The 20,287-nt window shown below is 23.5% G+C and overlaps 1 protein-coding gene across 20 annotated transcripts in view; it reads right to left on the reverse strand.

The window, feature by feature from the left end:
- Positions 1-20,287, reverse strand: part of LOC129610076 (kinesin-like protein KIF13B) — a 231,437-nt gene that overhangs the window by 12,486 nt on the left and 198,664 nt on the right. For 16 of the 20 annotated variants that reach the window (XM_055522414.1, XM_055522413.1, XM_055522425.1 and 13 more), the window contains 10 exons: positions 17,542-17,810; positions 15,473-15,720; positions 15,069-15,396; positions 14,742-14,996; positions 14,233-14,661; positions 7,715-7,861; positions 6,203-6,370; positions 5,516-5,653; positions 5,314-5,352; positions 56-1,718 (listed from right to left, as the gene is read on the reverse strand). In XM_055522414.1, coding sequence (XP_055378389.1) covers positions 56-1,718; positions 5,314-5,352; positions 5,516-5,653; positions 6,203-6,370; positions 7,715-7,861; positions 14,233-14,661; positions 14,742-14,996; positions 15,069-15,396; positions 15,473-15,720; positions 17,542-17,810 — 3,684 coding nt within the window. The remainder of the gene's footprint in view (positions 1-55; positions 1,719-5,313; positions 5,353-5,515; positions 5,654-6,202; positions 6,371-7,714; positions 7,862-14,232; positions 14,662-14,741; positions 14,997-15,068; positions 15,397-15,472; positions 15,721-17,541; positions 17,811-20,287) is intronic. The other 4 variants (XM_055522424.1, XM_055522426.1, XM_055522422.1 and 1 more) reach the window with 1 other exon arrangement.

The raw sequence follows: 20,287 nt of genomic DNA on the forward strand, positions 1-20,287 counted from the left end.
TAAAGAATATTAGTTATGTATATTGTTACTAAAATATATTATATTATTAATTTACCAATATAGGTTTCACCATCACTTGCTGAACATTCATCACCGCTTGCTGCTAATTGTGCTAATGATTCACGATCTTCTAATTCTTCAGATGCTTTTGGTATATTTGAAACAACTTCATATCTAACACCAGTTTGATAAATAGCATTTTCAGTACGTACAAGACGAAATTTCTTTAAACGTTCGGTAATACTTTGTCGTTTATATATATTTAAACTTAAACGTTTACGTAATACCAAATCCATTGTGGCAGGATGCGATAATCTAACAGTTGTTTTCAATATTAAATAAACTCTTTCAGTTGCTTCAGTAACACGATTTAATGCTAAATTATCATGCATTGAAGAATCCCAACTAGCAATAGCACATACATCTTTATCTAAATGTTGTAATATATGTAATGTATAAAATTTATTTCCATGTTCTTTTGGCAAAATTGAATTTAAACCAGCAACAGAGAAATCATCATTTGTATTTTGAGCTGAGAGATCATCAGCATTTAAATCTAAAAATAAAACAGGAACATGTGGTTCCATTCCTTGTGGTGGATCCCATGATGCTGGTGCACCAGGTATACCAGAACCTGTTGCTGGTACATATACAGCATTGCGTTCTTCAGTTAATGATACCCATTGGTGAACTAAACTTAATTCACGTTCTTTTTCTTCTTCAGTTTTTTCTTCCTTATTAATTACTTTTTGTATTTGTTGATCTAAATATTGACGGCGTTTAACTAATGCTTCACTCCATTTATCCCTTAGAACTGCTAAATCTTCTTCTTGATATGAATCTAATGGTTTCTGTAATCTTGAACGAACTGAAACACTACCAACAGCAATATTTATTATTGAATTAACAATAATTGGTAATGTTCCAGAATTTTGTACAGGTTTTACACGAACATGAATACGCCGCTGTTGTCCTTGTCTCAATTGATATATTCCACCAGTTAAAACATCAGTACGATTTGTTACTTCAACAGGAGCATATTCACCATTATCATTTAATTCATGAATTTCTACCCAAAGTTCAATTTTTCTTGATAGTTCAGCCCATCGATCAATTAAACTTCTAGCTTTTGCTTGTTGTTGTTCAACATCCCAACCTTTTGTTTTTGAAAAACCAGCCGATCTATGTCCCCATACTTCAATTGATAAAGCACCTTCTGCACAATGCTCTAAAAATTCTTCACTAATTGATACTGTATAATCTTTGGTATGCTCAAAATTGAATGTTCTATTTTGATCAAGATTTGGAACTTCTGCATTCGTAACTGGTACAACACATTCTTGATGTCCCCAAAATGTATATTTACAAAATACATAATTTGATAATGATAATGGTAAACCAGAAGCTTGTTTAATTGTTACTCGACATGTTATTTGATTTTGACTTGGATCATTCACGTAATCATCATCTCTTGAATCATCTGAGCTATTTGTTGAAGCTGATTCACACATTCTATCTTGAGGTAATTGACCAGCAGTACGTGAAATTTCAATTTGGAGTCGACCAGCAACTTCACCCTGTTGACTTATAATTGGTGTATGATAATCCAATTTAACATCATGAAATAAAACTTCTAAGAATATGTTAGCAACACCAATTAAATTATGATTTTCTTGTGATTCATAAAATGGGTCCAATGTTTTCTCTTTTTCAGGATCCTATATTATATAATAGAAGAAAAATATTTTATTTTAGTATACATAAATTTGATTTATATTTGTATAAAATAAAAAATCTATACAAAGAATTAATTAACCAAATAATAATCATAATTAACTTAATTGAGTGAAACTTTTAAATATTTCTATTTTTTAAAACTGTCATATGTCATAATGTTTCATTTATGGTCAAATAACTATATATAAATGTATAAAACTCTCAATTTCGTCAGTTTATGCCGGTAGAGGGATTCACATCTTTGTATTGGAAGAAAACATACAATCTTTAATATTTAGATTTATAGGTTATTTTTCGGTGTAAATTAGCGTTTTTGTCATAAAATTTATAATCCTAAAAGTATGTAAGTTATTTAATTTCGCACATAGAACTCAATTATTTTCATGTTAAACAAGTTAAAAACGATTAAAGTTTTCATCTTTACTCAAAAATTATTATACAATTAAGAGTAACTGACACATCAAATTGTTTTTAATGTATTTACCATCTCAATAAATACAATTGAATTAAAGCTTGAAAATTGAATGAACGTTAACATTCATTGTAATTTTATTTTATTTAAAGTTTCTCATGTTATAAAATTATATCCTCGTAAAGTTAACCTATTCATTTATCTACCTTTTATATAAATATAAAATAAAGCAATAAAATGAAAACTACTTTTTTGTAACTACCGAGCAAAAAAAAAAAAAATAAAACAAACAAAAGAACAAAAATTATAACAAAGATACTTGTACATTACATATATGATTTACATACTTATATATTGTACATGATGGCTATAAAAATAATACCAAAATCCTAGTAATAAATTTTTAGTGAAATATTTTATGCAGACGCGATAAAATATTTTTTGTAAGTTATGTAATATAACAATAGATTTAAAAGGTTATAACAAAAAGCATTCTTGGCTCAATGTAAACCATTGTTATATTCTATATTTATGATTTAAAATTTTTGAAAATAAATTGTGATAAGTAAATATGTATTGTGTGTGATATTGTATGTGAATATATGCGGCAGTATATCATACATTATATTGTTTTTAAAACTCAAAACTTTAAAAAAGAATTTCGAAAATATTTTAATTTCATTTTATATTTTATTATGCATATATTTATTTTATTTGTATACTTGTATCTTAATTCTCACTATTTTTTATATTTCGAACATAATGCATAGATCATACGTCATGTATGATATAATAATATTCATATTATATAATAATCACATAAAATTTTTAAAATAATATGAACAAATTTATAAAAACATTGCGATAATTTTGTATAAACCATCAATGTAATGCAATTTAGAATGTTTCAAGATGAATTTTTCTAATATAATACACTAGAATTTTGAATTTTTCCAAAAATTATAGTGTATTTCAATTATGTTTTGACTTAATTTTTATGTTTGGAAAATATGTTACAGTTATGTAGTAGGATTCGCCAAATTTTGTATGTCATTTGAATTGAAGGATTTCATTGCGCGTTTTTACAATGAAGAATACCATTTATTTAAATTTTTTGAATTGTTGTAATTTTCATTCAACAAAACCTAACATTTATGATGAAGTAAAATTTTTAGAGAATATTTTTTAATTGCCATTTTACTAATTGATAGTTACAATTGTTAATTTTTTCTCTTAATTAAATTGTTTAATTCTGTTAACTAAAAAATATTTTCATATTGAAAATTAATTTGTATTTAATTTATTTTTGAAAAATTGACCAATATAATATATAAATAAACGTGTGTGCATGCTGTATATAAATTTGTTTTGTCGTAGTGTAATAAAATTACGCAAGCAGTCATAAAAAAAAATTATTTTTATTTTTTTATTGAAAAGTATTCATAAAGAAATTCACTATGAATTGAAATATCAATCATTTTCAGAATAAAAGAAAATTAAATTGCTTTTTTCTTGTTATTTTTTTATTTTCTTATATAAACTCATTTTTATAGCTCGTAATTGTAGTCTGTCATTATTATAAAGAGTTTTTTTTTAAAATAATGTTTATATAAAAATTATGGCATTGACATTCATAGAAAATTTTAAATTTTCAATTAAAATGAGGTTCCTTTTATTTCTTTTTACGGGAACGTAAATAATTTATAATTATGTAAGAATTAAAAAGTTGAATAATAATAGTGGAATGAGATTTTTTTCCCATTCCAAACGAAGATTGATAAGTTTCAAGTTCTGAAATTATATAAGAATGAATAGGCTGAACGAACCGGCAGCACTGATAGTACGAGTATAATTAACCATATACATACATTTATAATTTTTATTGCAATATTAAAGCAATATTATATTCAAATACATACATATATATTTTAGGTGGTATATAAATATTATTTAATAAATTATTTGTTTTTTAATTAAATGTTCCTTTTATTGGTTTCATTTTTATTTAAAATTAATTTTATTGTGAGGGTCATAGTTATCGTTGTAGTAAAATTTTATTCAAAATGAATATTTTTACTGCATAGGCAAATATGAATAACGAAATAGTATAACAAAAATACAAAATCAATTTAAATTAAAGAAATATTTATGTATATAAAATACATACATTCATATGTATATTACGAGTATATATAGCCAGTTAAAGTTTGTTATATATTTGTTATAATTATAATTTTTATTGTGGTATGTGATAACGTTAAAATCAAATTAACTTATGTGGTTTGTATTTGCGAATTGAACAATGCAAAATGTAAAATGTAAAATTTTTAATATTTTATTGAAATATTTCTTTGAGAAATGATAGTGGACTAATTTAAATTAATTAGTGAGAGCGGATTAATTAGTGAGAGTAGTAGATTGAGAAAAACAGTAGCATATTTTTTTTCCGACATTTAACAAAGTTTGATATTGATAATATTATTACTTATTTGATGTAATTTTGACAGAGAGAATGAATAGAAAGAATGAAGTTGGTATATTTCATTTATTGTAAATTTAAAAAAATAGAGAAAAATTAGTTCCGGTACATTATAATATGGGTTCAACTTGCAATATTATAATAGTTTGCGTTCCATAACCATTTTGGGCAATAATATTTATCAATTTAAAATTAAATTAAATATTACACCAGATACGAAAAACTGAAGGATATAATTATTTAAATATTTATATTTCCTCTTGGAACCGACAGAATAATATTCAATCTTAACATATTTTAAAATTTTCTTTTTTTTTTGAAAAATCATCATAAAATTAAAAAAAAGTACAAAAAATTTATTGATTTTCTCTTTCAAATACTTAAAATTTTAATATAAATAAGTGGGAAATATTTTTTTTTTTTGTAAATATTTTATAAATATAAAAGTGCAAAATCATTAATATTATGATATAATATAGAATTATTTAACAAAAAAAATTTCGGAAAAAATAAAAAAATTATTAAAATACATATTTAAAAAAAATACCACAAGGCAAAATTATAAATTGGAAAATAATTTCGAAAATAGAAACAAACAAAAAAAAAATCAATAAAATTCAGAAAAATCAAGAAAATTGAAGGGAACCTTGTGTTCTAAGTCAAATACAAAGAAATGAAAAATTACCTCATCGTCATCATCATCAATTTCCGGTTCAATTATTGGCTAGGAATTATTATAAAAAATTAAATTGCAATAATATTAAAAACGAATTGGATTCAAAACAAGAATTTGCTTCTTTTGTTTTTAATATAGATATTTTTAATTAATTTTCCAATTTTTTGAATCTTACAAAAAAAAAATTTTTGCATTTTTTTTTTCAACTTACCAAAACACCTTCTTTATGTTCCTGATACATTTCTCTCATATCAATTAATTTATTTTCTAATTTTTCCATTGTCCAAATTTGACTTCCTGAATTAATACGTTTGACTAGAATTGCTGGTTCACTAACAAATGCTCCACGCTAAAATTAATAAAAAATTTAAATAATAAGTATATGGGTACATATAAAAGCGAAATTGATGAGTTTGGAGTAAAGAAATTGAGGAGGTCATGACAATTTGTGTCATTGTACTTTTAACACATGTTTCATACTTTCTCAAAATGTGTTATAAAAGTAAATATAAATGACTTAGTAAAAATGAGAGAGAAAGAGAAAAAAATTAAAAAAATTGATTTATGTAATTAATAATGTGAATAGTGCGGAAGGAGACTAAAATATAGAAGTGTCAAACAGAAGCAAGGTATTAAAAGAAATTAAATTTCATGCAAAAAATTGATTTGGAAAAAAATTTAGTTTTAAATGAGTAGAATATATTAGCAGTACATTCTTTAAGAATAATGGAAAATTTAATTAAATTAAAATTTTGGTATAAAATGAAAGTATGAAAATTAAATTTTTCATAAATCATTTAACAAATTCAGGCGATTTACTTTAAAAACAATGAACCGAAAATTTTTTCTTCATTTCAAAACAAATTTCAATTTTCAACAAATTATTTTATTGACTTACCCTTCTATTTGGACTCAAATTAGCCGGTGGTATTTGTAAAGTAACACTAAATTTGGTTTTCTTTTCCATTTCTTCAGCTAAGAAATTTGCCTCTTGTACAAGAGCATTTGCACGCATTATATCTGTTTTTAGTTGACCCAATGATCTTTTAAACATTTCATCTCTTTCCTATTGAATTACAAAAAAAAAATTATTAATTATTAATAGAAATTTCCAAGAATTATACAAGCATGTAAAAAAATATTTAAAAAGAAAAATTATAATTAAAATTGGATTAGTGTTATATTTAAACCGGTTGTCGGTAATTATAAATATTCAAAAATATAAATAGATCTACATCAAGTTTCCTTTATAACAATTTAAATATAAATATATAAAATATACATATATAATAGGGTATTTCAAAGATGAGATTATCAAAATTAATAGAGACATAAAAATTAAAAATCTAAACAGGATCCTACCGTTTTTTCTTAATTTTTTGTTCTTTTCGTGTTTTGGGTTAAAGAAGAAAGGACTTGCTATTTCTTAAATTACATTGTGTGTATTGTATACATATATATATATACATATTTCTTCTTAAAATGATTAAATTTTTAATGAAATTTTATATAAAGATGATTTTGTTTTTATAAAATCTTGTTTTTATTACAGTTTTGTTGTTTTTCCTATATTATTAAACGCATATAAAAGTCATCATAAAGGTGTGTTAATTTCTTGTTGTGTGTATATTATATCAAAAAGGAATTCCCCAATTCAAAATTCATAATTTTATTATATAAGGAAGAATACAATATACAATATAACTTATACATATTGTTTACGCATTATAATATTATTTTAGTGTATTATGAGTTATAATAAATTTTGTAGGGATTTCATGCTGTTTATATAAAAACAAAAAAAGGAAGGGTAGGGTCTAAAATAGAGATTTTTTTTTCATATTTTAATTTATTTTTAGCTCCGTTTTGTAAAAGGATTATGGAAAGAATAATAATTATTGTATATGAATATACAAGAAGTAATATTATATATTTATTGTTCTTACACCTTGGACTTGAATATTATGCAGAAAGGATGAACATTTATATACATTAGTATCTGATTAAGTATACTGAGGCCTTAAGTTTTTGTTTAAAGAAAGTATTTAATATTTTGTATAGCAAATAAGTGTTTGTTTAAATTATTAAGTTAAATTTTGTTAAACATTTAAAGTAAAATATAAAAGAATGGAAACCCATTATTATGTATAATTAGTTACTTGGAAATTTTCTATTAAAAATTTCATATTATCTTAAAATAAAAACAGTTCAAATTCAAAAGTAATGTGATTTAATAGAAAATGGGCAATAGTTTCTGAAAATTTTAATGTTTAAATTTATTAAATGTAAAATTATCGCTGCCTTATTTCTTATTTATTTCTACAACTTAATATAACATTAAATTATTTTATTATTTACGTGCTTGTTACGAGTATATTAATTTATATAACACATTTTTATATTAACTCACCTGTGCCCATTTTTCAACACGCATTTGTGATGTTGGTGTACATGGTGTTATTTTACCTAAACGTAATGGATCATATGGAGCATATGGTGGATATGGTGTACTTGGTGATAATATATTACGTAATTGCTGAAATTGTCTCTCATATTCCTAAAAAAAAAAATTAAAATAAAATTAATTCTTTATAATAAAGGCCATATGTTTATAAGTAGCTATCTAATTAGTATAATTCATGCTTCCACAAATTATTTTATATTTTACACAGAGAAATGTCGAGGGGGAGAGAAAGAGAGTTACGGCAACAAAACATAAATTCATATTCAATTCTGGAATCATATGAGGTATTCTTCTGAAATAAATCTTGTAGAATTTTCCTGCTAGTCGACAAGGGATTTCAATGGCCCCAAAGTACTTTATTTTAAACTAATTAACTTCATATTTTAAAAAATATTTAATTGTTGTATATATATTAAAAATTACACCACTTCTTACAATTTATTTTTTTCAACAAAAAACCAACAAATTTTTTTATCAATGGGAAAACTCCTACTCTAAATATACATGTTTAAACATATATACAATCTTTTTATAAAACACTAACCGAAAAACCAATTGTCATTTGGGAAATTAAATTTGTTAAAAAAAAATAAAATCAAAAAATTAAAGGTTTTTCATATACAATTTGACTTTCTAAATAAATTAAGGATACTTAGTTAATCAAGTTAATATTACAGTCCAAGCTCTAATCAAATTTTTATTTATTAAACAAAAATCGAAACAAAAAAAAATAACAAGAATATTTTAATGTTTTAATGCATCTCAATTTGTGATAGCTTTGAGTAATCCTTAAACCACAGAAATCAAAAAAATTGTATGGAAATTTAAATTTCTAGCCTATTAATTAAAATTGGATAACAAGAGTATTAAAAATTTAAAACCACATTAAATAAATAACAAAAGGGAAAAATAAATTTGTATTCAATAAAAAACCAAAAAAAAAAATAAAAAAAAGAAGAGAACTTTTTATAACTAGGATGGTAGAGATAACAATTTACAGTATAAATTTAAACTTTAAGAAACTTAGATGACGTATACTATACGATATTTTGCCTAAAGATATGCAAAATTTATATTTGTTCTTTGGCTAAAAATTTTGTATAGATTAATTAGTAAATATTATGTTGAATGGAATAATCTAGCTGAAAAATTTTATTAAACGAAATCATAATTTTGAAAGAAACAAGAATAATTTACAATGTCATAGCTTATTATTCGTTTTTAATTGGTATATGATGGACCCAATATTTTTACAAAATTATTTGTTTTTCTTTTAGTTTATACTAGATGATCAACTGAAATTGGATTGCCATTGACAGGAAATACTGGTATTTCTGTATTATAATCGTTTCATTATGATTGCAGATTGCGTTCTTAACATGAAAACATGTTCTTTAAAATAAATATACGGTTGGGTTGTTGTTTAATTTGTATAGAGGATGCTTAGGTATTTACAACTTATGTTATAAAAATTTTATTTCACATTTTACGTACTTATACAAAATTGTACAATTTACTGCTACAGAAATGTTGTGTTTTTTAACATTAAATATATTTCATGTCATTTTGTAAAAAATTATATCCTCCAAGTTTTGTTTTTGTAAAAAATTAAATTGTTTGGTAAATTATGTAAAAACTTCCTCTAAAATATTTTTACAAACATTTAAAAAAAAAAAAAAAACTTTTTATGTATGCAATATTTCTTTAGTAAATTTTTGTAAAACAAAAAAGAAAATTTTTTTTTTTGACTTTTTATTTTTCTTAATTAATTTCTTAATGGTTATGGTTCCTTAACAGGCGATAATGGTATTTGTAGGATCTTATGATATGAACTTAAAAATTTAAATGACTAAAGAGGAAAAAAAAAATCATTTAATATAGGATGAACATTAAATATAGTATATTTTTTTTACAAGATTATAAAAAGAAAACCCAGAAATTTTTTGTAAGGATATGTAAGAAATTGGGTCAAGTAAGAAAGTTTTATAATTTTAAACATAAATTTTTTTTTGTTTATTTTATTGGATCAAAAATGTCGTCGGTTGATTTGAATGGAAAACTTTATTTAGATATGAAATAAAAATTGTATAAAAATTTCAAAAACTTTGCAATTTATTAGTGAGTGCTATGTAGATAACTAATTAAACCATTTCCTGTGACCACATAGCTGAAGGGTATGGACTTCGTCAACATTTAGTTTCAACAAAACAAAGTGAAATGTCATACAGTTAATGAAATAATCAGTTTATCGCATTAAAAACTTTATGCCTAGCATTAAATTTTGGCCAGTGACAAATTGTAATTCAAAGGTATTACAATATATTTTTTTGTGGACTGTTTAATAACTGTTGCCCTATACAAATTGTAGAGACCATAAAGTAAAAATTTGCATTAATTTCATCCAAAAGAATACGCCGACACTATTGTTGCTTTGAAAAGAAATATTGAATGTATAGCATTTGTGAATTAAGACCCAGAATATTGCATATAATTACCGAAAATTGAATCCATCCAATTTATTTTTGTAACCGCAATCGAGATGAGATGAATTCATAATTCTTCACTCTTATTGGAAAACTCAATAGATATAGTAAAATGTAGTCAAAAAATTTAAGAATATATTTTGTAAACGGAAAAGTTCTCCTTATAGAATTATTATTTTTTAAAAGAGTAAAAACTAACCTACAAATTTAAATATCAAAAATGTTGACGTCTTTCTTCTATAAACTAATATAAGGCCACCTGCCGAAATGAAAAAGAAATTATTTCTCTAAACAAATTTTTTTATTTTTTTTTTAGTATAAGTGAAATATAATTACGGGGTGATTTAACAAAATAACATAACAGAGTTTTTTTTTTTAGTAATAACGTTAGATTATAATCTAAAAGTTTTAAGTATAGCTATTTTTTCTTTAGAAACTCTTATGAACTAGAAATTTCAATATGACATAAAAAAAACAGATTCAAGTCTTTTTCCTATTTATTTTTCTGAATGTTTTTTTTTAGAATGTCAATGTCATTATTAATTTTTATAATAATAGAATATAAAAAAAAATTCACATAAGTAGACAAAATTTTTATAATGCAGTATAAAGTGATTTTAATACAATAAATTAATATAAAGTATGCAATCTATGTATACAATTAATAATAAAGTGTAATTATTAGAAAGAAAAGAGCAACATCACAATATAATGAACCCTAACATTTTACAATATAATAATTGGGGGCTTATTTCAAATAAAGAGAATAAGATTTTTAACTAAATATGATATTATAATTAAAATAAAATCTTTCGTCAATAATTTATTGAATAGATAAGGATAAAATTGATTTTTAAAATAAATATTAGATGGTTTTGTGAATTACTATGAAATATTTTGAAATGTAGGGATGGGTTTAAAATGTAATCGTTCCCACTTAATAAGAAACCAGTAGCATCCTTTAAAAAATTTAAAAACAAAAATTGTTTTGTTTTCAAGTCAATTTAATCGCTAATCCATTTATAAATACAATAAAAAAAATATAAAAGGATCAGTTTTTCTTCTTCTTTATATTTTTAATGTAAGAATAAAAAATTTAAAAAAAAAACACCTATTAAACACGATTGCAAACTTAATTGCAAATTAAATCATTCTAATTGTTTTCATATTATATACAAAATCTTTATATTGTATACAGGGCCCCTATTTAATACAACAAAAGGCAAAAAATTCTCACTAAATAACATTCAGTTTAAAAAAAAAATCATAATAATGATAATAATAACAATAATAAGAAAATAAAAGGATAACCAATTACAATATTATCTATTGGTAAAAATTTTCAATTTTTGTTCTCTGGCATTTTTCCAGAAGTGTTTTTCTTTACAATATTTTTTTTTTTATTGCAAAACAATAAAAATATATCATCATAAAGGAAAAAAGAGAAAAAAAAAATGGAAAATATTTTATAAAAGAAAAATTTCTCATTTTATTGTTCCCACTTGACTTGACATTCACTTTAGGAAAACAACAGAGGAACAAAAACCAACATAAAAAAAAAATTTCCTTATGACAATTTTTTTTTTTATTTATTGTTTGTTCTTTGTCTTTTTTTTTCATTTCTAAATTATTGTCTATAAATTTCGTATATTTCTCGATTAGTTAACAATATTTTTCTTTATTTAAAAATTATTTTGTTTTAAATAGATATTTCGTAAATATACAATGAAGAAAATTTGAAACCTTCAAAATGGTAATAAATTATTGAAAATTATGCTTGGGAACGGCAAATAAATGAGGAATACCACCAGATGTCCAAAATTTGTCTATGATTGTTATCATTATTATGAAAATTGAAAAAAATTTAAATGTCATAAAATTTCAAATAGCATGTTATTTACAGAGGTAGAATTCTCTGACAATTGAATTTAACTATTAACGCCAAGTATTTTTAACGTTTAGTGATTAGTGAACTTTCGGAAAAAGTTTAGCGTGAAACATTTAAAATTTTATAATTAAACTAGACAAATAAATAAGACGATTGATTATAATTTCAATGAAAATAATACTTATTATAAAACTTTAAATGCATAACTTGGAATATATTTCAAATAATTATAATTAACTAACTTTTAGTAAATTTACGTGGCTAGTGAAAATTAAAATGTTATACCGTATAAATATGAGTAAAATTTTATTGAATGTTATAATAAGTGTTTTATATCCATTGTGTACAATATGTTACAGTTGAACTAGATGTAAGTGATTTTTGTTGTCCCCAATTTAAAGACAATTTATCTATGTATAATGAATTGCGTACTCGTCCTCAGTCATTTATTTCAAAATTCTTATTTGAAAGCACTCCATGTCATTATAGTATATTTTTGAAATAAATTCACTATAAATGTCAAATAAATTTTGCATATTAAATATAATGGTTTCAAATAAAAAACAATGAAAATTATTTAAAGAAAATTATAAAAAAAATTATGTAGGAGTAGACAAATGTCTGTAAAATTTAAGCAAGTAAGAAAATTCTCATAACAAAAGCTTACGTTTCTCCGATACGATTATTTAGTTGGAAATCGGGAAAACAAAAAACCATGAGAAGTAAATTAAAAAAAAAAGAAACAAAAATAAAACCAAAGACAATCCCTATCTATTGTCAAGATAATAAATCAAAATTTGAAGATTTAAACAAAAAATGTAATCAATAAGTTAAATGCATAATCAGACACATAAATATATATATACGAGGATTTGAAACTGCTTGCAGAATTTAATAATGAAGTAAGTATGCACAATAATCCTTTGAAATATATTAAAAATATATTTTACTGTAATAATAATAATAATAATCATGATAATAATAAGAACAATCACATTTATGGTGACTAAATTAAATTCCTCTTTTCTTTTAACATAGGAGTTTAATTTGTATAACAGTTATAACCGTGTATCAAACGTACATGAATGTATGTATGCATATAAAAGTCTTATGATACAAATAAATGTAAATAAAAATTGAAAAAAAAAAGGAAAGATGTCAAATCATTACAAAATTTATGACCTTGTCTGTCTCTTCTATACTTTTACACAATATATGTATCTACATATTATTTTTTGTATTCCCATATCTTCCAAAAATATAACGTAGATAAAAAGCTTATTGAATAAAAATAATACCATTAAAATTACACAAGCTTATAAAATATTTTAAGGGAATTAGGGTTTTCTTATTCGTTTCATGTGAAATTACCAAACTGAATGAAATTATAGCATAACACAATACAAATAATAGGTATTAGATTTCTCTCGATATAATTTAATATTAATAGAAGTTTAAATCTGTTAATATTAAATTTGTATTATAAATTTTGATTATAACGGATTTGATAATAACGGAAGATTGTTTTCATGTTTGACTGTTTGTGATTTTATTTTTGCATTTATGACATTTTACGCGATATTCGGAATCGACTCAGTTCTGTTTGCCATTTAACGTTGATAACATTTAAAAACATTTGAGCAACATTTTCAAATTATGTGTTAATTTTTGACATATTAGAGATTTTGAGAATTCGTAAAGTAAACAATTAATTTTACATTTTGGACTTTTTAATTGACAGTAGTGATTTTGGAATTTGATACCTTTATATTATTCTCTATTGGGGGACGTTGAAATAATTTTGATATCGAGAACGCAAATCGATTGCAGCGTTAGAAAATGATATTGAACGATAATATTTTCGGCAGAAATGTTCGAAAAACTATTCTTATTGTATTTCTTTAAATTTAAAACCACATAACTCATCATTCATCCAATATTCAATATTTTAATAAAATAATATGAAAAATCAGAACCTATAATGGAATTTCTTTGCTATGATTCAGAACCTAATATTGCTTAAAACAAGTTATTCAATGGATTGTTGTTTTTTAAATTTATCAATTTGGAAATTAATATTTTACAAAACTTACTTGTCTTTGTTTTTCTAATGCAACTTGTTTATCTTCTTCATGTTGTCGTTCTAAAGCAGCAATTGCTGTTTGTATTGGATCATTACTCAATTCATTTTGCATTATTTCATCTCTGGCAAAATTATAATCAATTTGTTGAGCTGGTGTTTGCGGTTCAGAACTCATATTATTCATATTATTGGCACTTTTTGGGCAATTAACTCTAAAAAAATGATGATTACCCCATAATATACGATCACCATGATGTAATGGTATTTTATGTATAACTGGTGAACCATTAACAAAACAACGTGCATTCTGTATTGGTTCCATAAATAAACCACCATCTTCAATTGTTATTATACAATGTTCTGGTTGTATACCAAGGCCGGATAATTGTATATCTTGTTGTTGGCCATTAATACTACGACCACCAACTAATGTGCGTTCCTATATTGGAAATAAAGTTGAATAATATAAAAAAAAATAAGGCAAATTTAAAAACAAAATGGGACAGTATAATTTATTACCTTTAAATAATAAACCAACAATTCATTTAAGGACGGATCAGCATTTAAATTGACTAAATAATATTTATTTTTCTCGACCATAATACCACTAGCTTGTACACTAATACCCATTTTTTCAAGTGCCTGTTGTCTTTCATTTTGTATTCGTTCAGTTTTAACTAATTTTTCTTCCCATGTTTGTGACATTATTTTCATTAAATTTTCATTCTCGGCAAGTTTATCATGTATATCAACTCGATCACCAACTGGTGAACCCTACATAAAATATTTTTTAAATTTTTAATAATTAATTATTTTATATTAAAATAATAAATTTTTTATATGTACCGTTGCATGTTTTAGCATATTCTTTAATTGTTCAACTTCTAATCTTAATTCTCTTATAATTCTAGCATTTGGATCTTCATTAACAACGGCATGATTAACAATACGTTTAGCACGATCAGCATACCGTAACGTTGATAATGTTTCTTCATAATTATCAGCAGCTGGACTTATAGTTGCAACCATAACTGTTTTTGAATTACCACCAAGATTATCTTTTAATAGCCATGTTAAAACTGAATCACGATATGGTACAAATTTATCGTTACGATTTTTTCCACTAGATTGATCAGCTAATTTTGATATCACAATACCAAGTGTTGTTAATGACCTGTTTTTTTTTTTTTTTGAAAATTTATTTTAGAAATTTTCGTATATTAAAAATTGGAAAGTTAATAATAACTTACTTATTTATGTTAGAACCTTCTTTAAGACGATCACCAACAGCTCCAGTTTTTACAGCTCTTTCACTACCCGCTAAATCAACCAGTGACATACGGGATACTTTTTCACCTGTTACACCAGACTGAGCATCAATTAATGTTTGTGTTAAGACTACAGAGAAAACAGCATGTGATCTTGATGATTCAGCATTCATATTTGTTGCTGCAACTGTCCTTGATTTATTACCTTCTGTCATAAGATTATCGATATCCTTAATAAATCAAAAAAATAAAATTATTAGGGTATTGATTTTAAATTAATGCAAATGATGATAAATTACAGAAAATTTATGAGAAAAGTTTGGATGGTTGAGAATTTCACGTCTTTAAAAATTAAAATAAATTTAAATTAATGACAGGGTTCTTGTTTAGAGGGTAATAGCTAAAATTAAATTAAATGATTGGAATGAAATACAGATATTTAAAAGTTTTCAATTTTTAAAAATCTTATATGTATTTTAGGTAAAGGACTAATAAATATTGAAACAAAATTTTGTATTTATAAATAGAAATAACAACAAAAAACGACTTTTTGTCAAATATCCTGAATTCGTCCACTTTTAGGCCTATTTAGGAGAAAACTTTTCAATTATTAAAACAAAAATATTCCATTTTCCTTAATTTATTTTTATAAGATTATCGTCTTTTCCCAATTTGATTTGTCGAAAAGTTAATTTTCTCCAGAAAAGGAAAAAAAATTATATTTATAGTAAATGTATTAGGAATAAAGGACATGGATAGCCTAAATTTAATATTTAACTTTTAAAATTGACCATATTATGTATACATTAAAGTGTACACATACACATATGTGCTCATATATTTGTTTAATATGATTGCTTTAATCCTAAAAATAGTTGCAAGGTTTTGCTTTGTTTTTATTATTTTCTTGAGAAATATCCTTTCGGGTTTAATATATCATGGTTATAAAGTTATAACAAAAGAAACACAAAGAAAAACTCTTGAAATTAGGGGAAATAAGAACTTGTTTTCTTTTATTAAATTAAAAATGAAGTAGAGGAGAAAAAATTTAATATATGTATGGTTGATCAAACTTACACTAAGACATTGTAAGTGTTATATAGAGTTAAATCAGATTAACTTAAAAGGTAATTTAAATTTGAAGTTATCACCCAGCTACATTGGAAATTAAAATTTGTATATTCTATTTCAGGTATGATTTTATTGTTATAGTCGTCTGTCATGCATAACACTAAGAAAAAAGCATTTTTGAGCTCACGAAATATATATTCCTGCTCAGAATCGTATTATAGTTCCGTGTAGCAATAACCATCCGTTTGTTCACTTATTGAAACGCTCATTCAAAAAAGGAGAGAACTAGCGGCAAAAAAATTTTTAGTGGACGTATATTGGGTATTGCAAATGAGCAAAATCGATCTACTGTAAAGAGTACGCCCCCCAGTAATATCTCTGCTCTTGATAAAAATCTCAAAACTTTTATTTTAAGAAAACGGTTTCAATGTAGGTAGCCATAATTAATTATTGATAAAAATCTCAAAACTTTTATTTTAAGAAAACGGTTTCAATGTAGGTAGCCATAATTAATTATCTTATTTGTTATATTATTTATTTGATCAACAAGAGTTAGATCATTATATTTCACTGCACATTAATTTTAACTGCAATGTGTTAGAAAAACAGTCACACTTGATTTAGGATTACGATAACAAGTATCATTTAAAATTCATTTGCCTTACATAGTATTGACCTTGAAATATTAATGTCCATTCCATAAATCTAGTAGGCGTAAGTTTAGGCAGAGTTGTGTATACAATATACTACAGGTTACTAATATAATATACCATAAAATTTTTTTTAATCATTGCAGAATATGTGTGTATAGTATAAGTAGCTGACAAATGCAAAAATAGGGAAGAATAAATTGTTGAGAACAAGTTTATGACAATCGCTGAAAATATTTATAGCGTAGATACATAATATATGTAAATTCTATATAATAAATAATACACAAGAAAAAATATATATATATATATATATCATATTAATTTTACCTTAAATGATGTTACTGCTAACTGTGATAATCCATCAACATATGGTCCTAATACATTGTGCTCTCTTACTTTTAATGATTGTTTATTTGGTTTTGGATCCAATAAATCGTGTACTTTTTCATTATATATTTCCATATATGATACTTCTACTTTATATATAAGATCATTTGTTGTTTTATCAGCTATATGGGCAAAAAGTTCATCACATAATCTTGGTATTATACCCTTTTGATCCTGTGAACCCATCATTGTATATGATTTTCCAGAACCTATACAAAAAATAAAATGAAATGAAAATGAAAATTATATATATATATATGAAAATGACAAACATATAGAGAAAGAAATATATATCATATTACATTTAGTGTATATACGTATATACATATAAGTATATTATGTATATAAGACATATTTAAATTTGATATATTAAGTATATTAACAAACAAAAAAAAAAAAAAATACATTCAATGTTGAAAAACGGAAAAAAATTACAATTCTTTATTAAAAAATATTTTGTATTCATACACATTGCATATCTATAGGAGCGATATCATTTATATAATATGTGATATGGTAACACAAAATTATTCTGTACATAATATGTTTTACATGTTGATACAGAAATTGTTTAGTTTATGCGGTAGAAGAGATAATAAATGTAACACGAAGTTGTTTTCTCTTTTTTTTTATATTTTTCTTTTTCATATCTTGTTATTTTATACATGCTTCAAATATTTTACATATTTTTAGGCGTGCAGTTCATTTTTATGCTTTTATATTTTTTCTCTTTTGAATAACGGGGGTTTTTTTTTTATGAGTACATTTTATGTGCATATGTGTGTAGATATTATGTACATTCTGATTTTGATGAAAATTTATGTGAACGAGAATAATTAAATTTAATAAAAAACAAAAAAAAAAAGAAAATAAGGAAAAAAAATACAGGAAAAATTATTGTAAAAAGAAATGAAGGATAATATCATATGAGAGGAAAAAAAGGGAAGGAAAGTTTTTAACATAAAAAAAATATTTCAAAATAAACCAGGGAATGAATGGTACATAGAAGAAATAATAAAATTTTATTAAACCGTGAAAATTTTTTACGCTTTAAAAATATTCTTTTTGAATAAATCAGAGAAAACAGAGGATAGAAATGAATTTATCAAAATAGAAGAATAGAAAAAATGCAAAATTTTATACACAAAATATTAAAATTTGATTGGAAACTGAATTTTTGTGAAAAAAACAATAAGTGAACCAACAATAATTATATAGAATGTTGGTATTTGAAAATTTTATTTAAAATAGGGTTTTTCACTCAATGTCTGAACGTTGGGGCAATAGTATTTATATAGCAATTGCAAGAATATATGGAATTACATACAAGCATATTTCCATACTAATTCCGGTGATCAAGCGTATCTTTTTTTTTTATTTAAAATTAAACTATTAACGAAAATGTTTCAAATTTTGTAATTAAGCATGTATGCATTTCTGCCATAGCCTTCAGCTAAAAATTAATTTTTTTTTTAACTCAGAAATTTAATAATTGAATTCTTCAGTCGTTTAAGTTTTGCATATTATATGTTAGTAAAATTAAAATATTACTCACATATTAAATTGGTTAATAATGTTGTACAGACGTCTAGATATTAAGTGGAATAAATTTTGAAATCTTTAAATAGGATTCGTAAAAAAAACTTTAAATGTATAGTATCATTAAAATTTCGATTTTTTTTTATTTTGCTTCAAAAATTAAATTTTTTAAATACATAGATCATAATTTATAATATATTTTTTTTATTTATTTTGAATAATAAAATGAAAAAGTTCAAGGTCATTCATTAACAATATGCCGATTGAGTTTATAAGAAATGAGTAAAAATAATGTAAAATAATTGTAGCAATTGTAGATCGCAAATAATTGAAATAGAAATTCAAAATTAATATGCAATTTTTTAGATTTTCAGCTAATAATTTTAAAATTTAAGCTTACGGTAATATCTGTTTATTATACCGTAAATCTTCATACAAATAGTACTGATTCAAGGAGAGGACAGATTTCTTTTTTTTGAATAATTTCACTCTATATTAACTCATACAAATTGAGTTACGATTGAAATGATCAATTATGTTCAACACTAGGCAAAGCTTTGAAATGACATATAGTATGAAGCTAACATATTATATGGAGGACTTGTCATTCATACCGTAATAATTTTTGTTCCCAATACGTGATATAAATATTACTAGTATTTTAGCAAAACAAATCATAAATGCTATTAAATACTTTTCTAATGATATCTTCTCCTCAATGAATTTATAAAATGAGACAAACTTGTTTTATCAGCACATTTATTTAAACAAATTTTAAAATACTCATAATTTCAATTACGAAACTTGTGTAAAAAAAAATAATACATTTAAAAGTAGTATATTTTATAAGAATTAAAATTGCATAAATTAAGGGGTTTTCATTAAATCATTCGAATACCCTTTGTTTTTTTTTAAATATTTCTTCCATTTTTATCACTATATTAATATTAAATACATTAAACGGTTTAAATTGAATTCTTGAAGAAATATTTCAAAAACAAAATTAAAAATTATAGTATGTACTAGAAGTAAATTAGATCAGAAATAAACAATTATATAATTGAAACAATTTGAATATTAAAATTATAAAGAATTTTAATTTATCGCTGTTGTTATTGTAACCTTCATTTTAATTCAAAAAAAATAC

This window comes from Condylostylus longicornis, unplaced genomic scaffold (genome assembly GCF_029603195.1).
Source record: "Condylostylus longicornis isolate FDR11 unplaced genomic scaffold, ASM2960319v2 ptg000043l, whole genome shotgun sequence".
Classification (NCBI taxonomy): Eukaryota; Metazoa; Arthropoda; class Insecta; order Diptera; family Dolichopodidae; genus Condylostylus; species Condylostylus longicornis.